Source organism: Passer domesticus, chromosome 5 (assembly GCF_036417665.1).
Source record: "Passer domesticus isolate bPasDom1 chromosome 5, bPasDom1.hap1, whole genome shotgun sequence".
Taxonomy (NCBI): Eukaryota; Metazoa; Chordata; class Aves; order Passeriformes; family Passeridae; genus Passer; species Passer domesticus.
The window spans coordinates 4,940,992-4,966,827 of NC_087478.1; the positions used below are offsets into that span (position 1 = coordinate 4,940,992).

General features: G+C 42.9%; 1 protein-coding gene across 1 annotated transcript; it reads left to right on the forward strand.

Moving 5' to 3' along the window:
* Positions 1-55: 55 nt before the first annotated feature.
* Positions 56-24,445, forward strand: PROSER2 (proline and serine rich 2). Its single transcript, XM_064421769.1, has 4 exons — positions 56-201; positions 9,466-9,681; positions 19,520-19,772; positions 20,656-24,445. Exons 2-4 carry the CDS (start codon positions 9,502-9,504, stop codon positions 21,645-21,647), a joined length of 1,425 nt encoding a protein of 474 aa, XP_064277839.1. The 5' UTR covers positions 56-201; positions 9,466-9,501; the 3' UTR covers positions 21,648-24,445.
* Positions 24,446-25,836: the final 1,391 nt, after the last annotated feature.

Here is a 25,836-nt window from a genome sequence, read left to right on the forward strand (position 1 = left end):
CCGCCCGGGCGAGGCGGAGCCGGGCCGGGCCGAGCCACCGCCCGGCCGCTTTATCCGCCCGCCGTGGGTGGCGGCCGGCGCAGTGCGCATGAGTTCGGGGCGGCTGCTCGGCGGAGCCCGCGGTGCTGCTCCGACCACCTGCCTGTCCTCCGCCGGGGCTCGTTCCGCCCTTGGCTGGGAGAGGCGCGGACCCCAAAGCCGGTGAGTGCCGCCCCTCCTCGGGGGGTTCCCCTGGCTCTGAGCGGGCCCCCGGCTGAGGGAGTCCTCGCTGCCCCGGCTCGTCCCCGCCGGGTCTCGGGTCGCTGGCGTGAGGGGCGAGCCCGCGCCGCTCCGCCTGCCCCCGGCTCGGGCTGGCCGCGGGGAGAGGCCGTGGAGCTGCGCGCCCCGGCCAGCCCGACACGGCAGTGGTTCGGCGCTGCTCTTATTACTCACTAATGGATTTTTAATTATTCTTCCCTCCTGTTCCAAGAGCAGCGGCGGCCGGGACGCCGGGTGCTCCGTGCGGGCTCTGGGCGGCGGGCGGGACCGGGGACAGGGACCGGCACAGCCCCGCAGAGCAGCTTTGGGTTTGCGTTAGTTTTGGTACACAGGCGGGGAGGAGAAAAACTATCAGCAAACTGCTGCCCTGCCGTGTGTGAGGCTTGGCTTCCCACTACTGCGCTGTTAAGAATTTTTTTACCCCTGCGGATTTCTTGTTCTTCCCTCGCATAACCTAAAATTTGCTTCTGCTTATCGGCAACTTTAAGAAAATATATTTAAGCAGAGGTTTGATACCTGTAAAACTTTGATGTATGCTGTTCGTGCCTGACTAAGGGTGATGAGGAACGGCTGCCTTGTGCCTCCCGTTTGCTTTCTGACTGTCTGTATTTTAAGGTTTCCATTGGAAAAGCTGTTGGTGTAAACAGTAGCAGATTCTAGCTCAGGATACTTTTTTCCCCTTCCCCTTTTTTCCCTTCCCCCTGTCAGGTGCCTTTTCCTTCTGGAGCTGGTAAGCATGAGAAGGCTGGTGCTTCTTAAGATCTTAATCTCAGGTGGTTCGGGTGAGGTTTAGTGCCTGTAAAGAGAAAGCACAGCCTTAAAAACACTCCTGGGATTTTCAGTAATCCAGGATCTCAAGGGCATGTTTCCTGAATAGTTTTTGTTCTAGTGTGGCAGCGAGAGGAGGTTGCTGGAAGTGGAGCTCTCTTGTGCTTGGTCCTCTGCATGGGTGTAGCAAGAGATGATGATTCCTGTGGTAACAAGCACGCAGATGAAATAGGAAAGAGATAAGACAGCCTCTTCCGAATTTTTCTAAACATTTTTCAAGGATTTTAAGCTGTAACAAGTGTCAGAAATGTAACAGTTACTTCCTTCCCCCTCCCTTTTTTATGAAAGACTTCATTCTAAAGCATAAGTCTTAGTTTTAAAAGCTTTTGCAATTTCTGGCTTATGCCAATAAAAAGGTATTATTTTAAGACTTTGATACAGATCCTTGACTAATGCAGCATTGTAGTTGGCCTTCCTTGTACAGGCACTACTTAAAAAAAATTATGATTGTGGCTTTTCTCCTTCCTTTGCAGGAATTACTGTTTTGTAAGGAGGGAGCTGATATTTAAACAATAAAAGGGGGAAAAAAAAATGTTGCTTGCTTGAGTCTCTAAGAAATTAAGATATTACTTATTTCTCAGAAATGGAATAGATTTTCCCAGCAGTGTCTTTCGTTTCAAGGATTTGTTTGGGGGTTTTACTATAGGGAGTGAATGAGTAGAATGAAGTTTTATGACTAGAAGTGCAAGTAATGCCTGGCATTAAAAGGGAGCAGGGAGATTTCTGTATTGCATCTCTGTTTTGTCAGTAGTAAAACTCCTCTCATCCTGTTAGTTATAGCTGCTTTTTCTCTGCATGCCTCTGAGAGAAATATTAACCAAGAATGTTGGCAGACGGATTGCTGGTTGGATATAGTAACTGGAACAACTTAACTCCTGAGCAGTTGACAAGTCTCAGGCTGACTGACCTCTGAAATACTGGAGCATGAAAATAAATGAGCATATGAATGTGGCTTTCAAAGCCAGCCAGACAGGCTGTTACTGTTACCAAATCCTCCCTCCTCCTTTTTTTTAATTAAAAAATAAAAGCAAGTGATTTTAATTTCCAGTATAACTAACTGCTTAAATAGATTCTTTTCAATTGGGTGTGTATGGATGATCCCTGCACCAAGTAAAGTCCAGGGCCAAGACTCTACTGCTCTTTTTTTGCCAGTGCTGTTTTCAGTTTTGTTTACCTTGGGCAGGCAGACCTTTATGTACTCACATAGGAATTAAGTGTCCAAAATTAGCTAATTTTTAAAGTAAACACCCGTGTTTTGTGCTTCAGATGTCCTCTGCTTTCTTCCCCACACCAGCACAGCAGTCGCAGGAAGAAACGTAGGAGAGCAGCCTAAAATCTAATTGTGAGCCTGTGCCACAGCTGTACTGGGGCTGAAAATTGCCTTGCTATCCTAAATGCTGTGTAAAACAGGATTTGGCTCACCATTGCTATGACTGTAGCAGCAGTTACATAATGAAACCCTAAACCCCAGCAATGCTGCACCTGTAACAAGACAGAAGTTGACTAATTACAGAGGCGTCTGTGCCTGAAATTGTTTATGTACACTTCATGGTTTTAAAGTGTTGGCTGTCACAGATAGCACCACCCTGATGTTAACAGGGGAGATTAAAAAAGAGTAACTTGAAAAGAATGGGACGCTTTCCTTGTTGAAATTTGCATAAGGCAAATTGAAGTCAGAGGAGAGCTCAGCCACCATCTGGATGTGTTTAAAGCCCCACGTAGGACTGGAGAGGCAGCTCTGGGTGTCACAGGTAGTTCTGCCACTGGGCAGCTGCTGGTCATCAAATCTCAACTGGAGAGTCCCAGTGAGAGCCTTATCATTGCCCTTAGGTAAGACCTTAATCTGCAGGAAAGTAACTGCTTGTCACTGGTGTAGTTTTATTTTCAGTTGGGGCAGGAGGCAATGCTGTCACTCTGAACAAGTGGGAAATGTGAGCACTTCAGGCTTCTGTGGTGGTTTAATCCACAGTGTTGTGTAGGAGCCTTTGCCACTGGCCTTCATTTCGGGCAACAAGATTCAGCTGATGCTGTTGCTGATGTAGTGAACTGGGAGCAGAATTTATTTGCAAGGGAAAAGGCAAAGATATGTGGGCACATCTTTTCCCATCTTGAGGGTGGACCAATGTGGTTAGCATCATCAAATCCTGCCCTGGTATTCCACTGCCTTAAAAGAAGGAGCATTTCCCAAACACTGCAGAGAGGAGTATGAGGTAGTGATGAGCTGTGCTCTTGTGCTGGCTTGGTTCTATGTAACAAAGTCTCTGAACCATAGGGTCTCAAAACAGTAAAAAGGATGTTCTTGAAAATCTAGAAAGACCAGTTAAGAATGAAGCACAGTATGGAATCCTCGTTTTTTGGTATCATCAGGCTTGGATTAACGTGGTCAAAGGTGTAAACTTAGGCATTGTTCCTGAGCAAAGCATGATTTGGAGAATTCAGTGTAGTAATTGAATTATTACTTGGGTGATGAAAATTGGTTGGTTTGTGGTTGTTTCCTTTCTTTTTAAGTGGTTGCTACATTTAATTTGAGATCCAATTCACCGAACCATTTAAGCGTGTGATGGAATGTCCTAGTGAAGTCAAACAGATTTAAGTTTTACTGAATTGGTGCCTTGCCCATCTAGTTCTTTCAAAAATGTATGTACACAGGATTAGTTATTTCACTGTTGGCAGCTCTCACAAATTCTGTTGCGAGTTGTATGAATGACATTCAGTGTGTTTCTTGAGGCTCCAGCTTCCAGATTTAGAGGACTGAGAGAATCTTTGTTTTTAGCTCTAAAACTAACGGATTTTGTAGCTCCCCAGCCTGTAAAGGAAAGTTTGAATTGTAACAAGTGTGCCACAGAAACCAGAAAGTTTAAAACAAAATATTGGGGTTATATACATTGAATTCTGGGAGACTTGCATGGTTGTTGTCACTCTGATTACTTTGATGTAGTTGCATATCTGCCATGGGCTGCCATGAGAGCCCCCCGAGTTCACATTATTCAGTCCTACTTGTCACCTGTTCTGCAAATCAATATTGATGTCCAAGGAAGTGTCTAAAAAATGCTGTTGGCCTGGCTCTCATTTAGTAGACCTTACTGTCATAGATTCTGTGTCTGTGTATTTATTTTTTTGTTCTTTTTCTATTAATGATCAGCATTTCTATTTGTCTGGCCATACTGTGCTGACAGTCCCTCTCTAAGCAAGGGCAGGAGTAATTCTGGGTTACTGGATTTTAAATAGCCATGACTGTTTCAAACACATGGGATTTTTCATGAGCAGACAAAAACTGTGAATCATACTCACTGTTATCAGAAGCTTCTACACTATGATATAGAGAAGAAAAGTCAGAATTTAACCATGTTGGCCAGTTTTGGTTTGCCTTGGTTCCCAAACATCAGCTGCTTGTTGCTACTTCAGTTTTGCTTTGTTTCTTTCTGTAAAAACAGCTTATAAATTTACTGTCTGATTCTGTGGGATTTTTATGTGTTCAGCAAAATTTCATGAGTTTATCCTGTGTACTCCTAGAATTAGTCAACTTGCCTGTGAGGTTTGGCCTCTGTAGGCAGTGCTGTTACTTGGTCTATTCTTTTACCAGAAAGCTTCAGTCTTACTGTATATCACAGAGTAGGGGTTCCCCTAAAGCTCAAGGATTTACTCAGTATTTCACATATTGAAGGAGGTAAGAAGAATCGAGTTGCTGATAGCCCTGTTCACAAGGAGATGTGTCCACCATAACTAACCATCAGTTAGTTTTGAGGAGTTTGGAACAGCAGTGGCTCAGTGAGGACATGTCATGGGTCAGCTGGTTTTGTTCAGCTCTGGTCTTGTACAGCTGGTTCAGAGGTATGTTGCAGGAGCACTTAATACAAAGAAAAATTCATGAGGTTAATAGACATAAATACCTGACCTGTTTTGGGAAGCCCTGTGGTCTCCTGACCACAGCGTGCAGGAATCTGAATGAATTCCTGCTCTCCTTTGCCTTGTTTTACTGCTCTGCTGCCAACTGTCAGAGGCTGATAAAGTGTGCTCCTGTACCATCATTTCTATAAAACCCATCCCATGGTAACACTTCTAATGACCACAGAGTGTTTCCAGATGTTTTTTTCCAGATGCTTAACTCTCCAAACTCAGCCACCACCATGGAGTGCAAGGTGACTGACAGTGTGTGCATTGCTGTGTCTGTGCACTGCTGACAGATTAAACCAGCCTTGAAGTTCACTGGCCACTTCTGTTTCAGCTGAATCACTGAGAAAGAGCTGGTTAAGAACAAAGGCAAAGTCTGTGTGATGCTCAGAGTACAACGAGGCTTAGAAATCTACCTTCAGAAATGTTTCATGCAGAGAGTGTTCTAGAAATTGTATGTATAGCGAAAGGGACAGACTGGTCTTGTGCCCTTTTAAAAATGCATGATAATTTTCTAAAAATTGTCAACTCACCTTAAGTATATTGTGCAGTTAATGGCTTGGTGCTCTCTGCTGACTTTTGGCTCCTGGCTTATGTAGCAGTTGATTTTTAGCATTCAAATGTCTTGCACTTTTGTGGGATTGATCTTTTTGCCTATTAAGCTAGTCTTCAAACAGGATTGTTAATAAAAAATTCTTTCAATCTCCTGCTACTATAGAAACAGTCCCTTGTAAATGCTAACATTGAGCTTCAGTGAAGAAGTAACCTTAGTCAGCAAAACTGTAAAAATATCCTTTTTGAAAGGACAGACCGCACCTTATCTTTGATGGCAACTTAATACATCTTCTCTGAATTATTTGCCTCTGTCAAAGCAAAATTAAATCTTTGGAGGTGAAATTCAGTGCTAACTTCAGAATCTTTCAATTTCCTCCTCTGCTCTCTGAAAAACGTGCATGATATGTGACTTGTATTGTTTTAAATATCTCATGAAAGCTATCTCTAGTGTAACCAAGAAGTGATCACTTCAGATGATAGAATCACATCTGCCCCAAGATGCATTTCTGGTTTAATATCTGGGATCCTCTCTCCAAATAGTACTGTCCTGTCACACTTCTGTGCTCCTGTGTCATGATCTGATATTTTTTTATTATTAATCCCTAATGGTACAGGCACACATCTCTTAAACCAAGCTAAAAAATACCCAGCTGCAATGACTGAACAACAAATCCCATTGTGAGCAACTTTCATATTTAATGCATCCCTGAAGGTCAGGAGGAACAGCTGCCTGTTGTCCTGCTGTTCCTTCTCTCTGAGCAAGGTTACCTCATTTTTGAACCCTGCCTATTACCTTGGCAATCCCACTGACACAGTGAGGTCTGGAAATTCACTAGATCCTTGACTATTTCTATCTTGAACTTATAAAGTCTTCCCCTTTATAGAGATGGCATAAACAGGATGAAGTGACTTTAGTTAACCATGGTTAGAAGAGGAGTTTGTGAGTAAAACTTGCTGTATGTATTGCAGCAGTGCCGGGCAGCCTCACCTCAGCTCTGGCTGCTCTAGACACTTTACAAAAGTGTAGGAGTTTCTCAAAGCACAAAGAACACAGCAAAGGGGAAGAAGAAATCATGTATATAAATGAATTATAATTTTATTGAGATGTACCTTTGTTGTGGTAAAGATGATGTAAAAGGTAGAAGGGGAAAAAAAATCTTCCCCCACACCTTTTCTGCAGGCTCACAGACCTTGCACGGCTCCCAAGCTTTTCTGAAATGACTAAAACTCCCAAAGAAGCCAGAGCTTCTAACACAAAAGCAGGACCAGTGCTGTAATGTTTGATACTGGCTCTTGTGTGGGTGGCTCTCTGAACCAGTTGCACTCACTGCCTTTAGTCATTGTTCAGGAGCTTTGTGAAATATCTGAACTGCAGCTCCAGGATGAGTAATGGGAGCTTGCTGGGAGCAGAGTTATTTGTTGTTATTTATAAGTCATGGCTTTAATGTTTATTGCTGCTGAATCTGGGTGTTCCTGCTGTCCTGAATGCAGATAGCCTACCATGAACTTAGTCCTGGTTAAACTGAGGTATTGCTGTTGGAGAAAGCAGAACAATGCTCTTAAATACTTCTCCCTCAAAATCTGGGCCTCTTGATTTGTTTCTTGGTAACACAAATGAATATCTTCTCCTGGTTAGTCTTTAAATGTGGGTTTTATTTGTGATATCTATTGTAATCTGTAATTGTAATTAGATATCTATTGTAATCTGCAGGAGTGACCTGTCATAATATAGTCCATAAAATGTTCACAGCTTTGAGTGTAGTTCTAAAAATCTCACAATTGTCTACAGCATCGCTGAGGGACTGAACAAACATCGCATATTCAGTTTACGTTGGGGACACCTGCATAAAAATTTGAGGCTGCCACTTGAAAGTGCTGAAGAGAAATAACATTTGCCATGTGTTGAATGTCAGTCAGAGAAATACTCACCTCTTGCTGGTCTCTCTTTTCCATCTGAACATCACCTTGACTGTCATAGGATGGAATCTGAAGTCAGTGGGAGTTTTCTATGAATTTCAGAGGTGTCAAGATGCTCTGAGAGTCTTGCCTTCTGAAAATTATATCTGTATTTGTGTGTGCTTGTTCAAGTGTAGGATTTCAGAGGAGTCAAGATTTTCACTGGTAATGTTGGCTTCCAAAAATTGCATATATTTTCTTGTGTGGATGTGTTCGTGTGTGGCTTTTCAGCACCACGGGGTTTGTTGTAGATGGAGCTGCTGTTGTTCCATGCTTGGGCTGCTGTTTTCCTGTTTGGCTTTCTGCAGCAGCCAAAGGGACAGCAGCTGCCTCAGTGCTCCTGTGTCTGCCTGTCCTGACAGTTTGAAAACCAGGACCATGAGCTTGCTTCTACCTCTCTGGGCATCACTTAAAGCCCATAATCCTGAGGATGCACTGTGTCATTGATAGCTAAAGCTCTTAATAAGAAAAAAAGGAAGATTGTTCTTTTTGTGTAAAAGTAAGGCTAAATTTGATCGTTAGACCTAATGTTCATAAGAAGGGCTATGAGATGTTTTTGTTGTGGCAACCCAGTGCTCTGGGTTGTGGATGTGCTTCCAAGACTTGCTGGACTGCAGCCTAGCTGCTTTGTGTGGGAGCTTTCCCACAGGACACGTTGGTGCTGCGGCGCAGGCGAGGCACCTCTGGTAATGTCATAGCCCTCTCCTGGGAGGAGGGATCAGCGGGATGGAATTGTTGCTCAGTATTGGCAGATGTTATCTCACTGCTATGAAACACTAATCAGCTTACCAGAAGGCTCTGGTTTCTCAGCCCTCAGCCCACAGCTGTGGGGAGCAAGGAGAAGTAATCCGATTGAATTGGAAATGTGGGCTTGACTTTGCTTCTCGTGTCGCCTCTTGAGCCATAATAAAGGGAGAAGCACTTGGGAAGCAGGAGCATCTCATTTAATTTGTGCAGTGTCAGGGGAATGGTGTCCATTTCCCAGCTGGTTGCATATAACGTGGCACCTCAGAACCAGCTGTTTTGAGGAATGTGTCACTGCTGTCCACGGGTCACAGGCAGGCTGGGTGAAAAGATGGACTGTTAGCAAGCAAGGCAATTTCTCATTGCAAAGGTTGGTTTAATGTATTGCAGTGAGAAATGAGCAAGGTTCTATGGTTTGCCTACCCCCTGCTTGTGCTGTTAGTGCACTAAGATGACGTTTGTGTCCTTGAGAATCAAAAAGTTCTGCCAGAGTGTTTTGGGAGATGGTGACAATTCAGAGGTTTTACAGAACTGGGCGTTGGGAAAGCTTAAAAAACTGGGGGCTTTTCCTCCAGTGAATATGCTGGTGCATATGTCTGTTTCAGTAAGTGTCTTCCAAATGTACAAGTACTGTTTCTTCATGGCTGAGTGAAATAAAAGCTCTTGAAGCTTTAAAACACAATTTATAATGCGTTGATGCAAAAATGGCACCAAGTTCTGCTCATGGATCTTTCACCAGAAGCAGGTGGCATAGAGCTGCTTCAGTGGCAGGAGTTAACTGCAGCAGTGTTAGGAAATGAATGGGGTTCTGTTTCCCTCATGTGATCCCATAAATAGAATTCTTGTTTAAAACCAAATAAAGGTACTTGAGCTGGGCCAGTTGGTATCTCAGCCAGTGGGATTTTATAACTGTTAATGATGTGCCATAATGGAAAACAGAAACTGAGTTTGTAGGACAGGGATATATGCAGGATCCTTGCTTCTAACTGTCCACAGACATCTCATTTGGAAGCACAAGAGGTGGGTGCAGACCTTTCTATGTTGAATTTTGGTCATCTTTTTGAACAAAACCAGTGTTTTAAAAGACGCCCGTAAAGCAGATGTGTTTCAGGACATAAAGATATGCACTTTATTAACTTGTGTGGGATATTTTTTTGCCATTTATTTTCCATTTCTTTTCAAGTGTTATAACCAGCAGATTTAACCCCATACCACATTTTTCTCTGTTTCCAGACATGAATAAAGCAAGCAGCCCCACGTAACACACCGATGGCATTCTGTGCTGCGTCGGGATCAATAGGTCAAGAAGGTGTGATGCCCAGGAATCTCCTGGTGGATTCTCCTGAAATGGCAGCTGAGATCTCTCCGGAGCACACGCATGGGAGCATGGAAAGGGCTGGCAGTGTGGAGAACCATGGCAGCCAAGCTAGGTGCAGAAATCTTGCCTTGGTAAGTGTGTTTAATGAGCCTTGTGCTTAGTGATACAGATCACATTAATAGCTCTGTCCCACATCACGCGATTTTTGTTTCATTAAGATTGATTTCTGCCATTTCTAATCCTAAGTGGTTGCTGGTGTTGTCTCGGTTGTTAAACTCAAAGGCCAGAAATAACTTCTCAGCTTTGGTTATAACAGCTTGTTATTCTGGTCTGATTGTCTCTGAGAGCTTGGAGAGTGCTTCTCTCCAGCCCTTCCTCCCAGAGAACCAGGAATGGCAGTAAGGGCTGCTCTGCCCTTGCTTTCTTAAATAGCTCATAAAAAAAACTTAAGGATAGTGGTGGCTCTACACACTGCTTTTGCTTAATCTCTTTGTTGACACTCCTGAATAAAGGTCTCAGCTTATTCCACCTTAATTAGATGAGTAACAAATATGTCACCATAAACAAAGCTGTGCTCGCATTAGTGAGTATGAGTGTGTGGCCATTCAAACCATGAGTGAGTAACTGAGGGAGTAGGATGCACTTCTGCATTCTTCCCAATTAGCAGGGTGAATCAGGCAGTGAACTCAACAGTACACTTCGTACTGTGGCAAGCTAAGCCTAGAAAGCGCAGGTATGGTTCCTTCCGTATTTTTTTATCATCCCAACCATTTGAAAAACATCCATTTTTAATTGAGGAAAGAGCACTCTGGTAAACATGCTTGCCCTAAGTGGAAATCTAAATCTGTCTTGTCTTAAATACAGAATTATGCTTTCTGTCTCCTTCTCTCTGCCCTCCCTGGTGGTTTCCTTTTAATGTTGTAGTTTTCTGTGAAAGAGTTAGTGGCAAAACCTGTATTTATCTGTATAGCTCAGACACACTCATGGTTTTGTGCTACTTTGTGAGCCTTCTGGTACCTGGAGGCAATTCAAATGCAGGTCCTTTTTCTGTTGTTTCTACTGAAAATACTTGCTGTTAATATGACACTGTATCCTTCAGCTTGTGTTGCTAGTTAAAACACAAAACAAGTATGACAAAATTTAGTTCCTTAACTGTTTCTGATCTGTTCTAGAAAAAAGTTGTGAAGGGTCAGGGTGGGAGAGATTAAGTACAGAAGTTGGACTCAGGAAGTTAGTTTATGTTGTTTATGAAAGCTGGTTGAATTTTAGAGAATTAGGGTGGAAGTAGTGCTTTGCTAGATAATTACAACTTAATTTTATACAGAATTGCAAGTTAATTTTGTTTATTACTCTACCACTAGTTTCCAGGTTAACACAGTAATAGTCTCAATCACATTGCCTTTGGTTTTATTCTTAGCTGCAGTAGCAGGCATGAGACTAGACATTTGAAAAAATCAGTATTGAATAACAAAGCTATGTATAAATGAGTCTGTTTGTACAGTCTCATCCCAGGTCTGCTGTGTCAGAAAATGACGTAAATTCCCTTAGTCCAGCTAGATCCTGCCATGTGATAACCCGTATGATGATGCATCAGCTAGAATTGGAATCCCTTCCTACTCTGTAATGCAGTAATTTATAGATGGAGTAAAAGTTAGCTGCAGGCTTAGGCAATTCCCGTCAGAGCTGTGAATTAGCAGTTCACAGAGCCTTTATTTGTCTTGTTTGAGTTTGTGCATGAAGACTGTGAATTGTGTACCAACAAATTTAATTGGGGTGCCACAGATCCCCTCCATGATTTTTCTTCCAGCAGTGTAGTAGGTGGCATGTCCAGTAAGGGTGACAACTTTCATGTGTGGAGCAACAGGCTGGACAATATAAAGTCTTCAATACAGGCATAATTTCAGTTTCTGAATTTGAGAAGGAGTCTGTGTTAAACTGAACATGAAGGAAATTCTGCTTAATTGCTGGAACATGCTTCTAGAGAAATTATCTTCTTGTTTCTGTAGTTTTGTTATAAAAGTTTAAAAGATGCAGAAGCTTTGATGGCCTAATGAGAAGAAAGGGATAGATAACTTTATGTAGACAAAGAATTTCTATTATGCCATCTCTGAGAAAAGTGGGGAAGTCTTTTCAGGCACACTGGACCTTTACTGGACCCTGAAACAGAAGCAAGTAATGAACCAACTGCCTCTTCATTTATCACTTTCCTGGGCCTGTTCACCTAGAGACATGGCAAGAAAGGTCAGGGTTGGCTTTGATTTTTATGGGTTTTTGTAATGGCATTGCAAAGTAAAGAACTGTGGCAGTGCTTCTTATGACAGGCCTGTGCTGCTCCAGGTTTCTTCCTACTTGATTGTGAAAAAAACAGGCTCTTAAGCTTCTCAGTGTCAAGCTGCATTAGTTACTAAATATAACCTTTGTATTGCATCTGTGGAATTCAAACAAACCCAGGGATGTGATAATAGGGACAAACACTTGGACTGGCTTTAGCCTTTGCTGACTGCTCACAGCTGGTTTGGCTGACTCCTGGCTGGTCCTGCATCCTGTCTGTGCTGGCACTGCTTGCTGGGAACTGGTTGTCAGTTTAGGAATGACTAGGAGATGGACATCAATTTCCATGTGCTGAAAAGGGCTTAAAATTCTGTATGTGGGATCCTTCCCAGTCAGCTGTTGTCACTTCAGTTTGGTTTTGCCAGATTTGTCAGCTTCTCTTACCTATATAGTGATGCTTGCAGTTATCTTTGACAACTGCAGGCATCTAAGCCAAATTTATTTTTGAAATGGAAAGCAAGATGCTGCCTTGATTTTATGAGTATTTCCATAGAAATTATAGATGTTCAGGTCTGGACTTATTCTGCCAAATCTGTCACAGCAGGTTGAGTTGAGATGGGAGAAATGTATGCCTTGATATCTTCATCTCAATGAACGTTAGTAACCATAAAAGCTGTTATATGTGAGGACTAATTTGCACACATATTTCGGTTTATTTGTTAAAAGAAGGTATCCATACATCTGCTTTAGAGAAGTATATTCTCTCAATGCATGGAGAATCAGTTGCACTTACCCAAGGGTGAGGGCAAACAAAAATACTCTGTTCTTGGCAATTCTAGCTTCCAAAACCCAGTCTGTAATGACACTGCCAGACATGTGGTATAAGAATCAACTTGCCATGAAATACAGTTGCAGCAATTTAAGGACACTTAATTTGAAGATAAAACTAGGTCTTGGGGATTTTTTTTCAAGCAATTTGCCTTGTTCTATTGACTGAATAGGCAAAGACCAGCTTCTTAAAGCCAGTCCTTCTTCCAGTGCTTGTCTCTGATAATTGGACTGGGTATCTATTCTCAGCCATGAGTAACTGCTTTAGTTTCTAAGTGTGAATAATGTGCTGGGACAATTGTGCTACCTGTGAAAACCATGACAGAGGTGCTGGTTGTACCTGAAATGAGCTGTGCTAATTGGAACAATAATAATAAGCTGTGCCAGTGCCTTGGATCTGTTGCTACAACTTCAGTACTTTACCTTCTGTATCTGAACATGTTTTACTGAGTGATAGCTTTGAGGGATAGTGAGTTTGTTATTCTTGGTGGATCACACTGTGTTTTATATTTTATTTTTTTGCTTTTGGATCAGACAGATCCTTGGTTAATGCCACAGTTCCCCACCACTCTTTTTGGGGCAATGGTGACTTGTAGAATTTGTTCAAGTGACTATTTCATTTGATCACTAATCAAATGGCTTAAACTGGGAGAGGCCATGAGTCCTGAAGAGATTTTGCTTGTTCTGATTGTTATTTCTTCAAACAAGCTTCCTCTCTGGCTCTAGCATGACTTCATAGTCAGTCACTGAAGATGGTTTGTCACTCCTGGATCCCTTGTACAGTACAGGTGACATTCTGAACGTTGGTTACGTAGACATGAAGAGCAACTATGCTGTGAGTAGTCTGAGCTGGCTCATTGTTTTGTTTCACACACTCAGCCATTCATCTTGGGGTGACCTGGTTGTTTTGTGGTTATGGCATCTCTTGTAGCCTAAAAATTCTTTGTTATGATCCTTATCCTTTTTTGGATCAGTAAAATTAATTCAGATGCCACAGACCTGGCATTCTAAGTGCACCATGTTGGTATCTCTTTACCTCAACCTCCCTGAAGAGAATCCACTGGAAATCCAGTGTGGATTTAGGAGTTCTGGAAAAGGACAGATCATGTGTCTGTTAGCCTACTGCCATCTCTTTTCCTCACAATTTGAATGAGTCTTGTGATGCTGAGCTGCACTTTAGGTACATTCAAGGGAAAGTCCTGAGAAAGACTCCTTTCATAAAATTAATGTGGTTTTCCCTGTTGATACTGATACTCCACAGGCTTTGCTGTACTACAAGAGCTTTCAGTGTGTCCAAGGACTTTGCCAAATAACAATACACAAAATATGAGAAGAATTTTTGACTGTTTGCTTTGTGTGGATACAGCTGCCTTGGGGCAGGTGGAAGCCATTCCTTACAGGGTGTGGGGAGCTATGCTATGCTTCATCCACTTTAAGCTGACGTTAGTATGACCTGGAAGCAGTGTGCCTTGGAAAAATAAGAGCCTGACTCCTAGCAAGGAATGTTCTTGCTGTAAAATGTGCCAGTGAGAATACAGATCCTGAAGGCAGTTTGGGCTCTGTGCACAAACTGTATCTTGTGCTTCAAAGCAGGATCTGGTAGATAGAGATTATTCCAGCAGGTGGGCAAATCTGCTTTTTAAACCATGCTTGATAGACATTCCTAGACTTCCAGAGTGTTTTCTTCATATATTTCACCACTTTTCACTGAATACTTGCATTAAAGTTTCTGTAATGTGAAAGTTAACTTCTACATGTCTTACCTTCAGTGAATGTAAAGATTTGTAGCAATTATATGGGTGGTCAACTTTTTGTGTCTTAAAATACACACAGGGACACAGGGCTGCATCTGCCCACCACCCATTCATTCTCCCCTGTTTTAAGTGTAAAGTGTTCCATTATTTGAGCCTTCCTGTGCAGCTAAGCTCACAGCACTCCGTGCTTTGTTCTGGACCCTGTCCAGCTTGGCTGCATCCTTTCCAAAGTTCAGCAGCTGAATCTGAACTCTGTGTTCCGAATGAGGATGTGCTGTCATGTCATCACCCTGGTTAATATATCCCAGAATGAGAGCTGCATCCCTGAACAGCAGATTTCCCCCTCTTTATGGCACTTAAACTGACAGAATCACACATTGCACAGGTACCTTGCAGTAACTTCATCTCAGCATCATTTTTTTGTTCATCTGTGTGTTCATTTTTGGGGGCCGTGTCATAAAGGTTTCAAATCAAGGTATGTGACATCTTGTGCTTGCACCTATTGGTCAAGTCAATAACCCTCTCATGAGAAATGAGCTTGGTGTGACTAATAAAAATTTAGTGGCTTTTGCCTGAAGTGTCTCCCTGTTTTTCTCAATGTTGTTCTAACAATTTCTTTTTCTCTTTAATTTCTATAGGCTGATCAGCCTAATTTTGTTTATCAAAGAGATGTCTTCAGAGTTTAAGCAGATATTCAGCTTGCTTTCTTTAAAAGTAGGTTAGGAGTAATTTAGTCAGTTTATGACTTTAGCTCATCTAGTTTATCTTTTAAGTACTTGTAGATAATTTGTTTCCTCACTTAGGACCTATTGATTATATGCTTTGCTACCTCTTATGAAGCACATGGTACAATTATGCTTGTAAACTGAAGAAAACAAGACTCAATATTATAGTCTTCTTCACCAAATGAAATGGTATTATCAAAACCATCAGATAGTGGGTTGTAGAGGAAGCACTTTTTGACACAGCACACAATTACACTCTGGAACTCCCTGCCACAGAATGCTGTGCACGCCAGTCATTTCCATGGCTCAAACAATAAGACAAATTCATGCTAGAAAAGCTCATTAAGGGCTATTAAATACACAGATGCCAATGCATCTGGGAAATCTTTAAGCCATGTGTTGCTGGAAACTGGAAGGATTTGGGGAAGGAAAAAATATACAGCAACACCTCCCACAACCTCTCTTACTCCTGTTTGTTCATAGCTGCTGAAGGCTACTGAGCTAAATGGGCTTTTTGGTGTGATCCTGTGTAGTAGCTCGTGTTCTTAGCTGTAATTCTCTTGCTTCCAGCTTCAGTAACACAGCAGTACAATCCATTCCATTTCCCTTTCCTGTAAATCTAGTCAGAGGTACTTGACTTTTTCTGTGCTAAAGCTTTTATGTGTGTTCTGGTGCAGTTCCTGCACGCAGGGCTTTCCTTTTCACCCCTTCTAACAAGCAGAACTGCCTTGTTACTAACAGACTGTGGCCCAAGAGTTGCTACACTGCCCTTTGTACTACACCTTAGAATAGTTTGTTCCCTTCTTGGTTCTTTTGAGAAGCACCCAGTCACTTCTTTCTCATGGAATTGTGCCTATTAATTCTTCAGTGCTGTCAAGTGATTGATAAATCAGTTGAATCTGGCATTCTCCTGGTGTTTTGCTAATTGACGTTTGGTTCCTTAGCAGGTTTTAGATTTTTTAAGCACTGCAGATGTCTTGGGATTTCCTGTGGTGTTCTGTTTCTGTCAAAGCTGTGCTGGTCTTAGGATTTTAGATCTGGATGTGATGTTCAGAATTTCTACAGATGTGTATGAAAAATTGTGGGCCTCTGGATATTAAATAACTGTATTGAACAGTTAGGAAAGGAATCAATGAATCTTTTCTATAAAATAGATTTATTCTTCTATTCTTTCTCTTACTTCTTTATTTTTCCTCTTTTATACCAAACAGTGTTATAACAGACTCTTTCCTGTTTGGCATAAGCAGGAAATGTTTGGCTGCACAGAGATCTAAAATATTAATGCCAGCTGAGCATGCTCAGCTATTTCAGCTGTTTTCATCCCAAATTTCTTCTGTCTGAGCACTCTTTTTAATCTTCCTAATTTAATGTAATTTTAAGCTGAAGGACAATATTCAAGTTTCAAATTCAGGCTGTATTTTGACAGTAGTTTCAAAGTTTGTAGTGTTAGGTGTATGTGAGATTTAATTTAGGGAGGTGTGTTTGTGTATGAAGAGTAGGGAGTAGATGGAAAGTATGAGGTGAATAACTCAAGTAGCTGAAAAGACTTTTCTTTGACTATTAAAAAACACAGATTCTTCAAGAAAAAAGGAGGCCTGGAAAACCAGCCTGGAAAGAACATTAACTGTTCCAGTACTTGGAATATATGGAAAATGAACTAATTGCAAGAAGACTTGGTAGCCTTAGTTAAAACTGGCACCTTTAAGTTACAAAAATTCCTCCCATCTTTCTGAAGGCTTTGCTATAATACAAGTAATACAGGTGGAAATAAAGCAAGTCACTGCTTGCTTTACATCTCTGAGCTCCTTTGGTTTGACCAGCCTGAGTAGGTTTTTCTTTCTACTGTGATTGTGTGTCTAAAATGGGATTGTTTCCTTGGCTGGCAAACTGAAACATATCTGGCCTGAGGGAGTTTCTCTCCAGACTGGATGCCTTGCATCTCAGTACAGTGCCCTGACCTAACACTGCCTATTCTCCAGAGCTGTTGGTTTTGGTTTTGTTGTTTGTTTGGGGGTTTTATTCTGATGAAATGTGACATTGATCTGTTTCCTTGTGCAGTTTCCCTTCAAGATTATCAAAGTACTAACAGAGATGAAGTTGGCCTTTCACATCTTTGTATGCTATTTATTACAAATGTGTTTGCAAAGGGATGGTTACTCAATTTAGATCCTTTACCTAAGGGGACTCAGCAAGATCCATGAGAGGTGGCTAAATCAGGCAAGGCTGTCCTCCAAATCTTACCTGTAATGGAAAAATGTTCAGTCTTGCAGCACAGAAAATGATGCAAGGAAGTGCTTTTCTAAGTCTTTGCTTCCTTGCTTTATTCTTTGCTCAGCTCTTGATCAAAAAAAATTAAGCTAATATGGAAGCAGATTTTTTTAGGTGGACAGTAATTCCTGTACCACACTCTGGATCTGTTGCCACTATGAATGTCTTAAATACAACCCCCTCTTCTTTTCCTTTGCCTGTGTAAGTCTGGCTCTGGCAGTGAGCTCACCCCCAACAAAAGGCTCTTGGAGTCCTGTTCTGCTCCAGCTCAGGGCTACCTCACAAGGGCTCCTTTCCTGTCATTCTCTCGCCTACTAGACATAGCAGCCCTATGAGTATTTGGGTGGGGAAGGAAGGAGATTGCAACATCCATTAAGGAAAAAAACCACACACAAAAAAAATGAAAAAACAAAAAAGGAAGGCTTGTCTGTCTCTTGCTTTTCAAGTGCAGCTGTAAAACTTTCCTTGGCCTTTGAAAGCTGACATGTGGTGGGTGCGAGCTGTGGACTACGTCAGCCTTTGAAGTTCATCTTTTAAACCAGCGCTGGCAAAGGGCATCCAAATTTTAGCTTTTGTAACAAATTTGCTGCAAGCTGGAATAAGTTACTTATTCTGACAGTACACTGTGGATAGTAAGACTAAGTTAGAAGTAACCATACCTCTGTACATCTTTCCCTCCTACCAAATGTTCATTGGCCACACAGGCTAAGAGCCTCAAACCATTTATTTTCTCATCTGTAACATTCTGAGTGCTTGGAGATCAACTGCCACTGGGTACAATGCAGCACATTGTATTTCTTAATCTATAGGCATTATTTTGCTACAGAGCTATGTCATTCTTATTTTTAGTGCTGAAAATGGGGATAAAAACTTTGTTTGTGCAAGGAGTTAACAAGTAGAGCTGCACACAGGTTTTTTTAGTCTGAACTAATGTAAGATGATCTGAACAGGCAAGGTGAGTTTGAAGCAAGTTGTGCTGCCCTAGCAAGAACGTGCTACCTCTTGAATATTTGTACTGCATACCTTTATGTATTTACCTAAACTCTCCCAGCCCTCCACTGAGAAGTAGCTTTTTTACCCTGTCTGCACGTGCAATGAGGTGTCCTTGGTGCTTCTCATTGAGTTATTGACAGCAAAGTTTCCAGTATATGCTTGGCAGGGGAGAAATTCAGTCCAGAAAAGGGTAAACCTCACTTGCTTTTCAACAATATATACTTGCATTCCAGAACTTACACAGGTCTCTTGGGAAATGTCTTTCCTGTATCCATTGTCTTAATGCAGTGCTTTTCTTAATCATTCTTTGTCATCTCCAAGCTTCTGGAAAAGTGAGTGTTTCCCAGGGTGGAGGGAAAAGAGTTAGAGCATTGCTGCCCAGCTTCGCATAGTGATAATGTGTTAATCAAGTTAATTAAGAGCAGTGACTCAGAGAAAATGAAGACTGGATAATCCAAGTGATTATTTATCAGTTCTGTGGTCTACAGGATTATTTCCTGCTGAAGAAAATAGCCTAAGGCACTATACTGCTAGGGAACAGGTCTTCATATTTGTTCTTGGGTTTTCCTTTCTGTAACTCAAAGTTAAAATCTTCAGAAACCCTCTCCGTCCTTACTATTACCTCTTTGTAATCTCTTACATACCTCTGGATAATTTATAGTTTGTAGTGGCAGGGACACTTCTCAGCTCCAGCATTGCTTCTAGAAGTCAAGTCACCCTTGGGACTTGAGCAAAAAGAGAATCAGCACATTTCTGGGGCTGTCCTGAGTGCACCCTTTCCTTCTCATGTTGTTCCCCAAGCCTTGTCCCTGAATCTGACACAGAACACAGTTTGCCCCAGTTTGGAATCAGAAGCAGCTATCCTGACTCCTGCAAAGGCACAGGTGTGTGTAGGGCTTTTTATTTTAGGTTTGTTTTTTTGTTTGTTAGTAGCTCTTATGGCTTTCATAATCTTTTAGTAATTTGCTCTGTACAACTCAAATGAAGACTTTTTTGCTAAACTAAAGGATGTACTACCAGTTGCTGCTGTTTTGGTTTTTAACCTTTTTTTGTCCTCTAACATTGTAATGTCTAAATGTCTCTTTGGGAAGGTGTCAATCTTTTTTTTTTTTTCTTTTCCCCCCCCATAGGATGATGAAAGTTTGAAATACTTAACTCACGAAGAACAGGATGTTCTCATGTTCTTTGAGGAAACCATAGATGCCTTAGAAGATGACTTGGAGGAGATGGCCCTACGTGACAGTGGCATCCACTGTCAGTCCCCAAGGTCAACAGAAGAAAACGTGTCCAGTCATTCAGAGACTGAAGATATCATTGACTTGGTGCAGTCAACACCCGAGAGCAGTGACCATGAAGGCCCTTCCAGCAGAGATACAGAACCAGGTAGTTGGGTTTCTTGCAAGTGTGGGTTTTCTCTTTGAATCCAGTCCTGACCTACTCTAGTTCCCTGTAGAAAGTGCTTAAGAAATTTTGTACCATCCTTACTACCTCAAGATAAATTTGTTACTCATCAGGAGCTCCAAAGACTGAGACTTTAATTTTCTTGGGGTTTTTGAAATTCTTGCTGCTACTGTAACTTTTTTTCTAATTTTTCCTTTTCCCTCACGGGGGTCATGCATCTGATGAAGTTGGTTTGCTGTCTCAGTCCTCTGCCTGGAGACTGACCTGTCACTGTTGTGCACAGTCATTGCAACAAAGCAGACTGCATTCACCAACCTGTTCACACTCTGCTCTTCTCCAAGACTTCTTAAGATTTTTTCCAAGAGTTTTAAGATAGCAGATTGTTTTCAGTGTTACTCTGTGTGGGACTGAAAGGCATACGATCCTTCAGTGAGTTTGTGACAAGATGGCATATGGCATGTTGTTTTTGTCACCCCATGGAGTGTGTTCTCTCTGTGTTGGGACAATGAATCTATCAGCTTCTACACACAGTGGGACATAATGTGTCCTCTCCTGGCTGTTTTAATAAAAAATAAGAACTGCAAAACTCTTATGAAAGAGCAGCCATTGAAGCACAGTGAAGCAACATGCAGACTGAGTGAAAGGCAGAGGGAGGGCTGTGATAGTGACACATGGTAAACGTGCTGATTTGAGCTATAGCCGTGCCTAAGAGATGCCATTGCTGGGACTTCACTTACTGGCTATTTGGGTTGAGGTTGAGTTAGAAGGGTAGGGAGAGGAAAGAAATGCTGCTAAAAGAAGCATTTTAGCTTGCATTCTGCTCTGTGTGAGGAGTTAATGACCTCTCTGCTGCTTTGCCTTTCAGTGTTGGATGCCCCTCGGAGAGCCGAGAGCCCTCAGCCAGCTGCAGCTGCTGACCTTGCCCCACACCCCCCTGCACCACCACCAGTGGTGTCCGAGACTCTTCCTCTTCCCCCTCCACCCCCTCCTCCAGTGCAGCATCCAAAGTTGCTCCGTTCTGTCCCCACTCCTCTCATCATGGCCCAGAAGATCTGCGAGCAGCAGGTGGAGAGCCGGGCGCGCTTCCCCGGCGCCCTCAAGGAAGGGAATTCCGACAGGAAGAAAACCCCGGTAGCCAACGGTGATTATTCCACTGCACCCAAGCACCCTCCTGCCCCCGCCCCCAAACTGCACCGGTTCCCAAGCAACATCAACATAACAAATGTCAGTGGCAAGGAATTCAGCGAGACCATTTCCAAAGCGGCGGTTAACGTCCAGGAGCGGCGGGCTCAGGTGCTGGCCAACATCAATGGGGGAGCTCTTCTGGCAGCTGAACTGGAGGAGAAGCTGCACAGAAACGATTTCTTGTCACGTAACAGAAGTTCCTCCTTACGGGATCTCTCCTCTGAGCAAACACGCTATGAAGCCCTGACAAAACTTGGCCTGGTTAAGGGAAAGCCAGCTCAGGACCAAGTGGACCATGCCCCAAGCACTCAGCAGCCTGATGTGCAGCCCAAGCAGTCAGAGGCTGTTACCAATGGATACCAAAACATCCATGAGATTTTAAAAAGTGAGCCCAGCCCTTTCCTTCCTATGGGCAAAACTGTAACAATCAGACCAGAGGTGGCCCTTGCCACTAACAAAGTCAGCAGCCCACAGCAGAACACAGAAAAAAGCTGCAATGATTACAAACAAGCTGGTGTAAGCCTGGACATGAGGAGGAGGTCGGGTTCACTGCCTAGACCTTCAGGGTTTCGATCCCAAGGGATAACGGTGAAGTTTTCCGGCCGTGGCTCAACTGAAGAAGCCAGGAGAGAGGCACTCCGGAAACTGGGACTGCTGAAAGAGACTGCCTAACTTGGATGGGAATGTTGTGGCAGTAGGGGGAAAGTCATAGCATGGCTTTGTGCTGGAACACTCCCAACAGGATTGGGATCAAGTGGATTGGAAGAAAAAAGGGAAAGTTCTCTGCTTCAGGCAAGCCAGGAAGGTATTAGACCCTGTGGAATGGCCACTTGTGTTCATCCCAGAAGGACTGGCACCACGTAGGGTCATGTACAGCAGTGGGGTTTGGCTCTCCTTCCTACAGAGATACTCATTGCTCTTTGTGACTAAGAGGAATTTTATTTAATTAATGCTGGACTGCAGCAGGCAGCATCTCGTCAATGAAGTGTACAGTGCAGTATTGTTGTACATAGCAAACTGAATGGCAAATCTTGCTTTTGCTCTTTCTGAAGCCAAAACAAAGAGCTCCATCTGTCCTGCCCACATGTCTGTCTGTCTGTCCATGGGAGCTCGAGATAATGTCACAGCTGAAATTTCTGACAGTGTGACACCCTTCTGTGACTTTTTGTTGTCTGTGTTACCTGGCTTGGCTTCTTTCCCTGCCAGCAGTGGAGTCTTCTGCTCCCTCACTCTCCCCTTGACTCAAACTGTGCACAGGATGGCTTCTGCTTCCACCTTCTCCTGGGCAGAGCAGGCCAAGGTTTGAACGGGTGACTGCCTGGAGTCTGCCCTCCCCTCCCAGCCACCTGCTTCCCTGTCACACCCGAGCGGCCACGTGTCCAGGGAAAGGCACCAGGAGAGCCTCAAGGATATGCAGCGGGCGCCGGATTTCGCACTGACAGCCAAAGAGTCTCCTGACAATCTGTGACCCCAGCTGCTCTGTCCCAGGGAGGACCTCACAGCAGAGAAGCCATAGGAACAAGTTAACTTTGTACCAAAAGCAAGACCTGTATGTTAAAAGTCTTCTCTTTTATGTTGGGGTTCCTGGGAAGGAGCTGCTACGTTTTGAACAGTAGCTGTACTACACAAATTATAAGTTCTGTTACTTCTAAAACTGTCATTTGGTCTTCCTGTAGTTTGACAGCCCTAAAAATCCCCTGTTCACAGCCTTGTTTGATTCTGCCCTGCCAATGCATAACAGAAGTTACAGCCAAAATTCTTGCAGGCTATGTGGAGTTTCAGGAGAGCTGCACCTTCCCTGAATGGTCCAAGTTGGTGGTATTTTGCCTTTGTTCAATAGATAAGCTGGTAAAGATGATCCCAAAATATATTTTGTGTGTAAGTATGTTTTTGGGTTTTTTAACATGGCAAAGCTGCCCTTCCACATTGAAACTCCTTCCCTTTTTGTATTACCTGAAAACATCAAGAATAGCCACTTTAAAATCAAATGCCAAACTCTCCATTTTTTTTTGTTGTTATTTCTTCACATTTTGATTTCTCAGTGTTTTGGATTTTTTTCTAAAGGGAAAAACTGACTTACTCTCTGCACTTTCTGAAGCCTCGACCAAGGCACTCCTTCTCCAGAGTAGCTGAGCAATAAACCTTAAAGAAGAGGAGGGGTGGCTGCAGCAGAAACTGACACACCCTTTGGCGAGGAGCTCTGACATAACTGTGATAAACAAGTTTGTAATTCTTGTGATAAAGTATTTCAAACTTGCTGAGCTGTACTTGTAAACCAAGCTGTCGTGAAGGAAAAACCTTTGTGTCATTCTCAACCTGCCTCATAAGTTAAGGGTTTTTTTTTTTGTTGTTGGGTTTGGGTTTTTTTGTTTTGTTTTTGTTTTGGGGTTTTTTTGTTTTTTTTTTTAATTATCAGCTTGCTGCTTAAATTTTTAATTGTGTTGTCATGGTATCTGGCTGTTTCTGTTATGTAGTTATTCTTTTCAGCGTTTTCACTGGGTAAGTGATCATGTTCCTCATTGTGACAGGCTTGCTATACATAAGCAATCAGTAATTAAAATATGTGGCCGTTCCTGGGCTGGCAGAGCACTTGGGCATGCATAATCAAACATGAGAAGTGCTGCTGAAGCAAAAAAGGCTGCTTGTGTGCTGCAAGTAAAGCACAGGCTTGTTCTGCTGGGCTCTGATCTGCAGTCCTAAATCAGAAAGACTAGGGAGCACAGAAAATCCACCCAAGCACGTGCTGCAGTGCAGGCTGCAATGGAGGCTGACATGTGGATGATGCATAATCATTTATTAACATAACCTGATAAGTAAATTTAAATGTTTCATGGCCTTTGTGCTTTTAAATCCTGGTAAAGCAAATTCTTCATTATGAATGTGAAGTGCGTACAAAGCAATCTCCACATCTAATCATTTCTTGCCAGCTCTTCTTTGAGTTGTTTACAGCTGAGAGTCCTTGCTAAGCAAACGGGGGGGAAAAAACCCTGACACTGTTTCATTGAAATTCAGTCTAGTTCAATAACTCTGTAATGTCACCCTACTTAAGAACACCCCAGATATTTAATATCTAAAGTTGCTGTATGCTGAATTAGCTGGATCATGTTGTCTCATCCTTTGTGCAGGGCTGTGTCCTCAACTGGTGAGAAGTGAGAGTTAAATCTTCATTAGGTAAAGCAGTTTCTGCCCAGGGAGGACTTGGAACGAGGTATTCATTGTGGCCCTTCATCATAGCAGATAAATTCTTCTCTGTGCCTAAAACTGTAGTGAGTAAAGCCATGTACTAAATGAAGTTAAGTCTAGCTGCTAATAACCTGTATATAAATTTAGCTCTATTTTGTGTATCTTGTTTTGTGTGTATATGTTGCTGTAATTTTACTTTCTTTCCCTTTGTGCTAGAGGTAACTGTCTTGCACAAATCTGATAAATCATCTATTGTATTAGAATAAACCCAATGAAATGATGGCTGATGGGAGGTGCCATTGTGTTCTTTGCCACCCAGTAGCATGACTCTTCCTTGGAGGAGGGAGGTGACTTTTTCTTAATGGCTAATACTGATTTAATAACCTTTTATTTTGCAACTGTGGATGTGTGTGAGCCAGAGCCCAACCCTGTCATGGCAGGTGCTGGAGGAGGGACAAAAAAAAGGCTGTGTCTGACAGGAGATGTGCATTCTCACTGCTGGGCTTCAGCAGCTGTGATCAGTGTCCTTGCCAGAGTGAAGTTCATCCTGAACAGTGTTTGAATTAGACAAAAGCCTCTCTCTCACTATGTTTTGCATTATTAAAATGACCTTTCCAAGGGGAAAATTTTATATGTGAAAGAAGAATAACATCTTTGTTTCCAAGGCTGTTACCATAAGTGAGTGTGGTCCTGCTGAGTGTGGAAGTCTTCCTTGTTGCACAGGTCAAAGTTCCCTGTCAGAGAACATTCCTACCCATCCCTTCCACATCTGTTTGCTGCTTTTCTGCCTTTTGAAGGAGGATTTCTATGTAAGTATTCAGGTGTTGTTGAGCATTTGTCCAAACATCATATGTCATAAAAGAGAGACTAGAAATCACTCTAGAAAAAAGAAATACTTCGCATTTGCTTGAGCTACTTTTTTATCCCTGAGGCTGGTTGTGGTGGTAGCCAAAGAGCAGCAGCAGGTGCAGCAGCCTTGTCTCCAAGCTCTCCAGGGCTGCCTCAGGGCTCAGTTACATGTCTCAGCCATGGCAGGGCAGGTGGCCTTTTGTAATTGTGTCCAGCTCCAGCCTGGAGCCAGAGGCAGGAATTTAACTTGGCTGGATCTGTAATGAAACTTAGAGGAGGTTCCAGTGCCTCACCCGTGCTGGAGGTGAAGCCTCACAGCTGCCCCAGCACCTGCAGCCTTTCAAGTGGCTGCAGCTTGGGGAAGAGAAGCTTTTGATGTTTTGACTCCTGTTTCATACACACACATGTGGAATTTAGTTTCTCCTCCCTTTAGAACAGTCAACTTCAGAAAGTGTTATCCATAGAGGGATCAGGGGAGGCAGGAGGCTGAAGGGAGGTGGTAGTGTTAATCCAGCAGCTTGGGCAGGTTTTCAGTCTTGTTTGTGCCTCAGCAGAGAGTAACTTACAGCTCTGCTGAACAAGCTCAGAGTGTTGTGTGGCTGAACCCAGCAAAGAAAAACCACAGCCTTCCTTAGCTGGCTACTCACTGCTCTTCCTGGCAGAGAGGGAGGCAGGGAAGCACAGCTCAGGCACAGCAGTGGGATTACTCTGGAGGCAGCTGCAAAGGAAGGGCCTTGGAGCAGGGAGGCAGGGCTGGGACAGCTCAGGAACAGCTCAGGGCCCTTTCCAGACACCCCCAGCTGCCTTTCCACTGGGCACTTTTCCAGCC

Bases quoted from the DNA above. Each gene is read 5' to 3' on its own strand.
- PROSER2 (XM_064421769.1), top strand. From the start codon at position 9,502: ATGGCATTCTGTGCTGCGTCGGGATCAATAGGTCAAGAAGGTGTGATG. The intron at 9,682-19,519 runs GTAAGTGTGTTT...CCCCCCCCATAG, and splicing joins GGTGCAGAAATCTTGCCTTG to GATGATGAAAGTTTGAAATA. The intron at 19,773-20,655 runs GTAGTTGGGTTT...TTTGCCTTTCAG, and splicing joins CAGCAGAGATACAGAACCAG to TGTTGGATGCCCCTCGGAGA.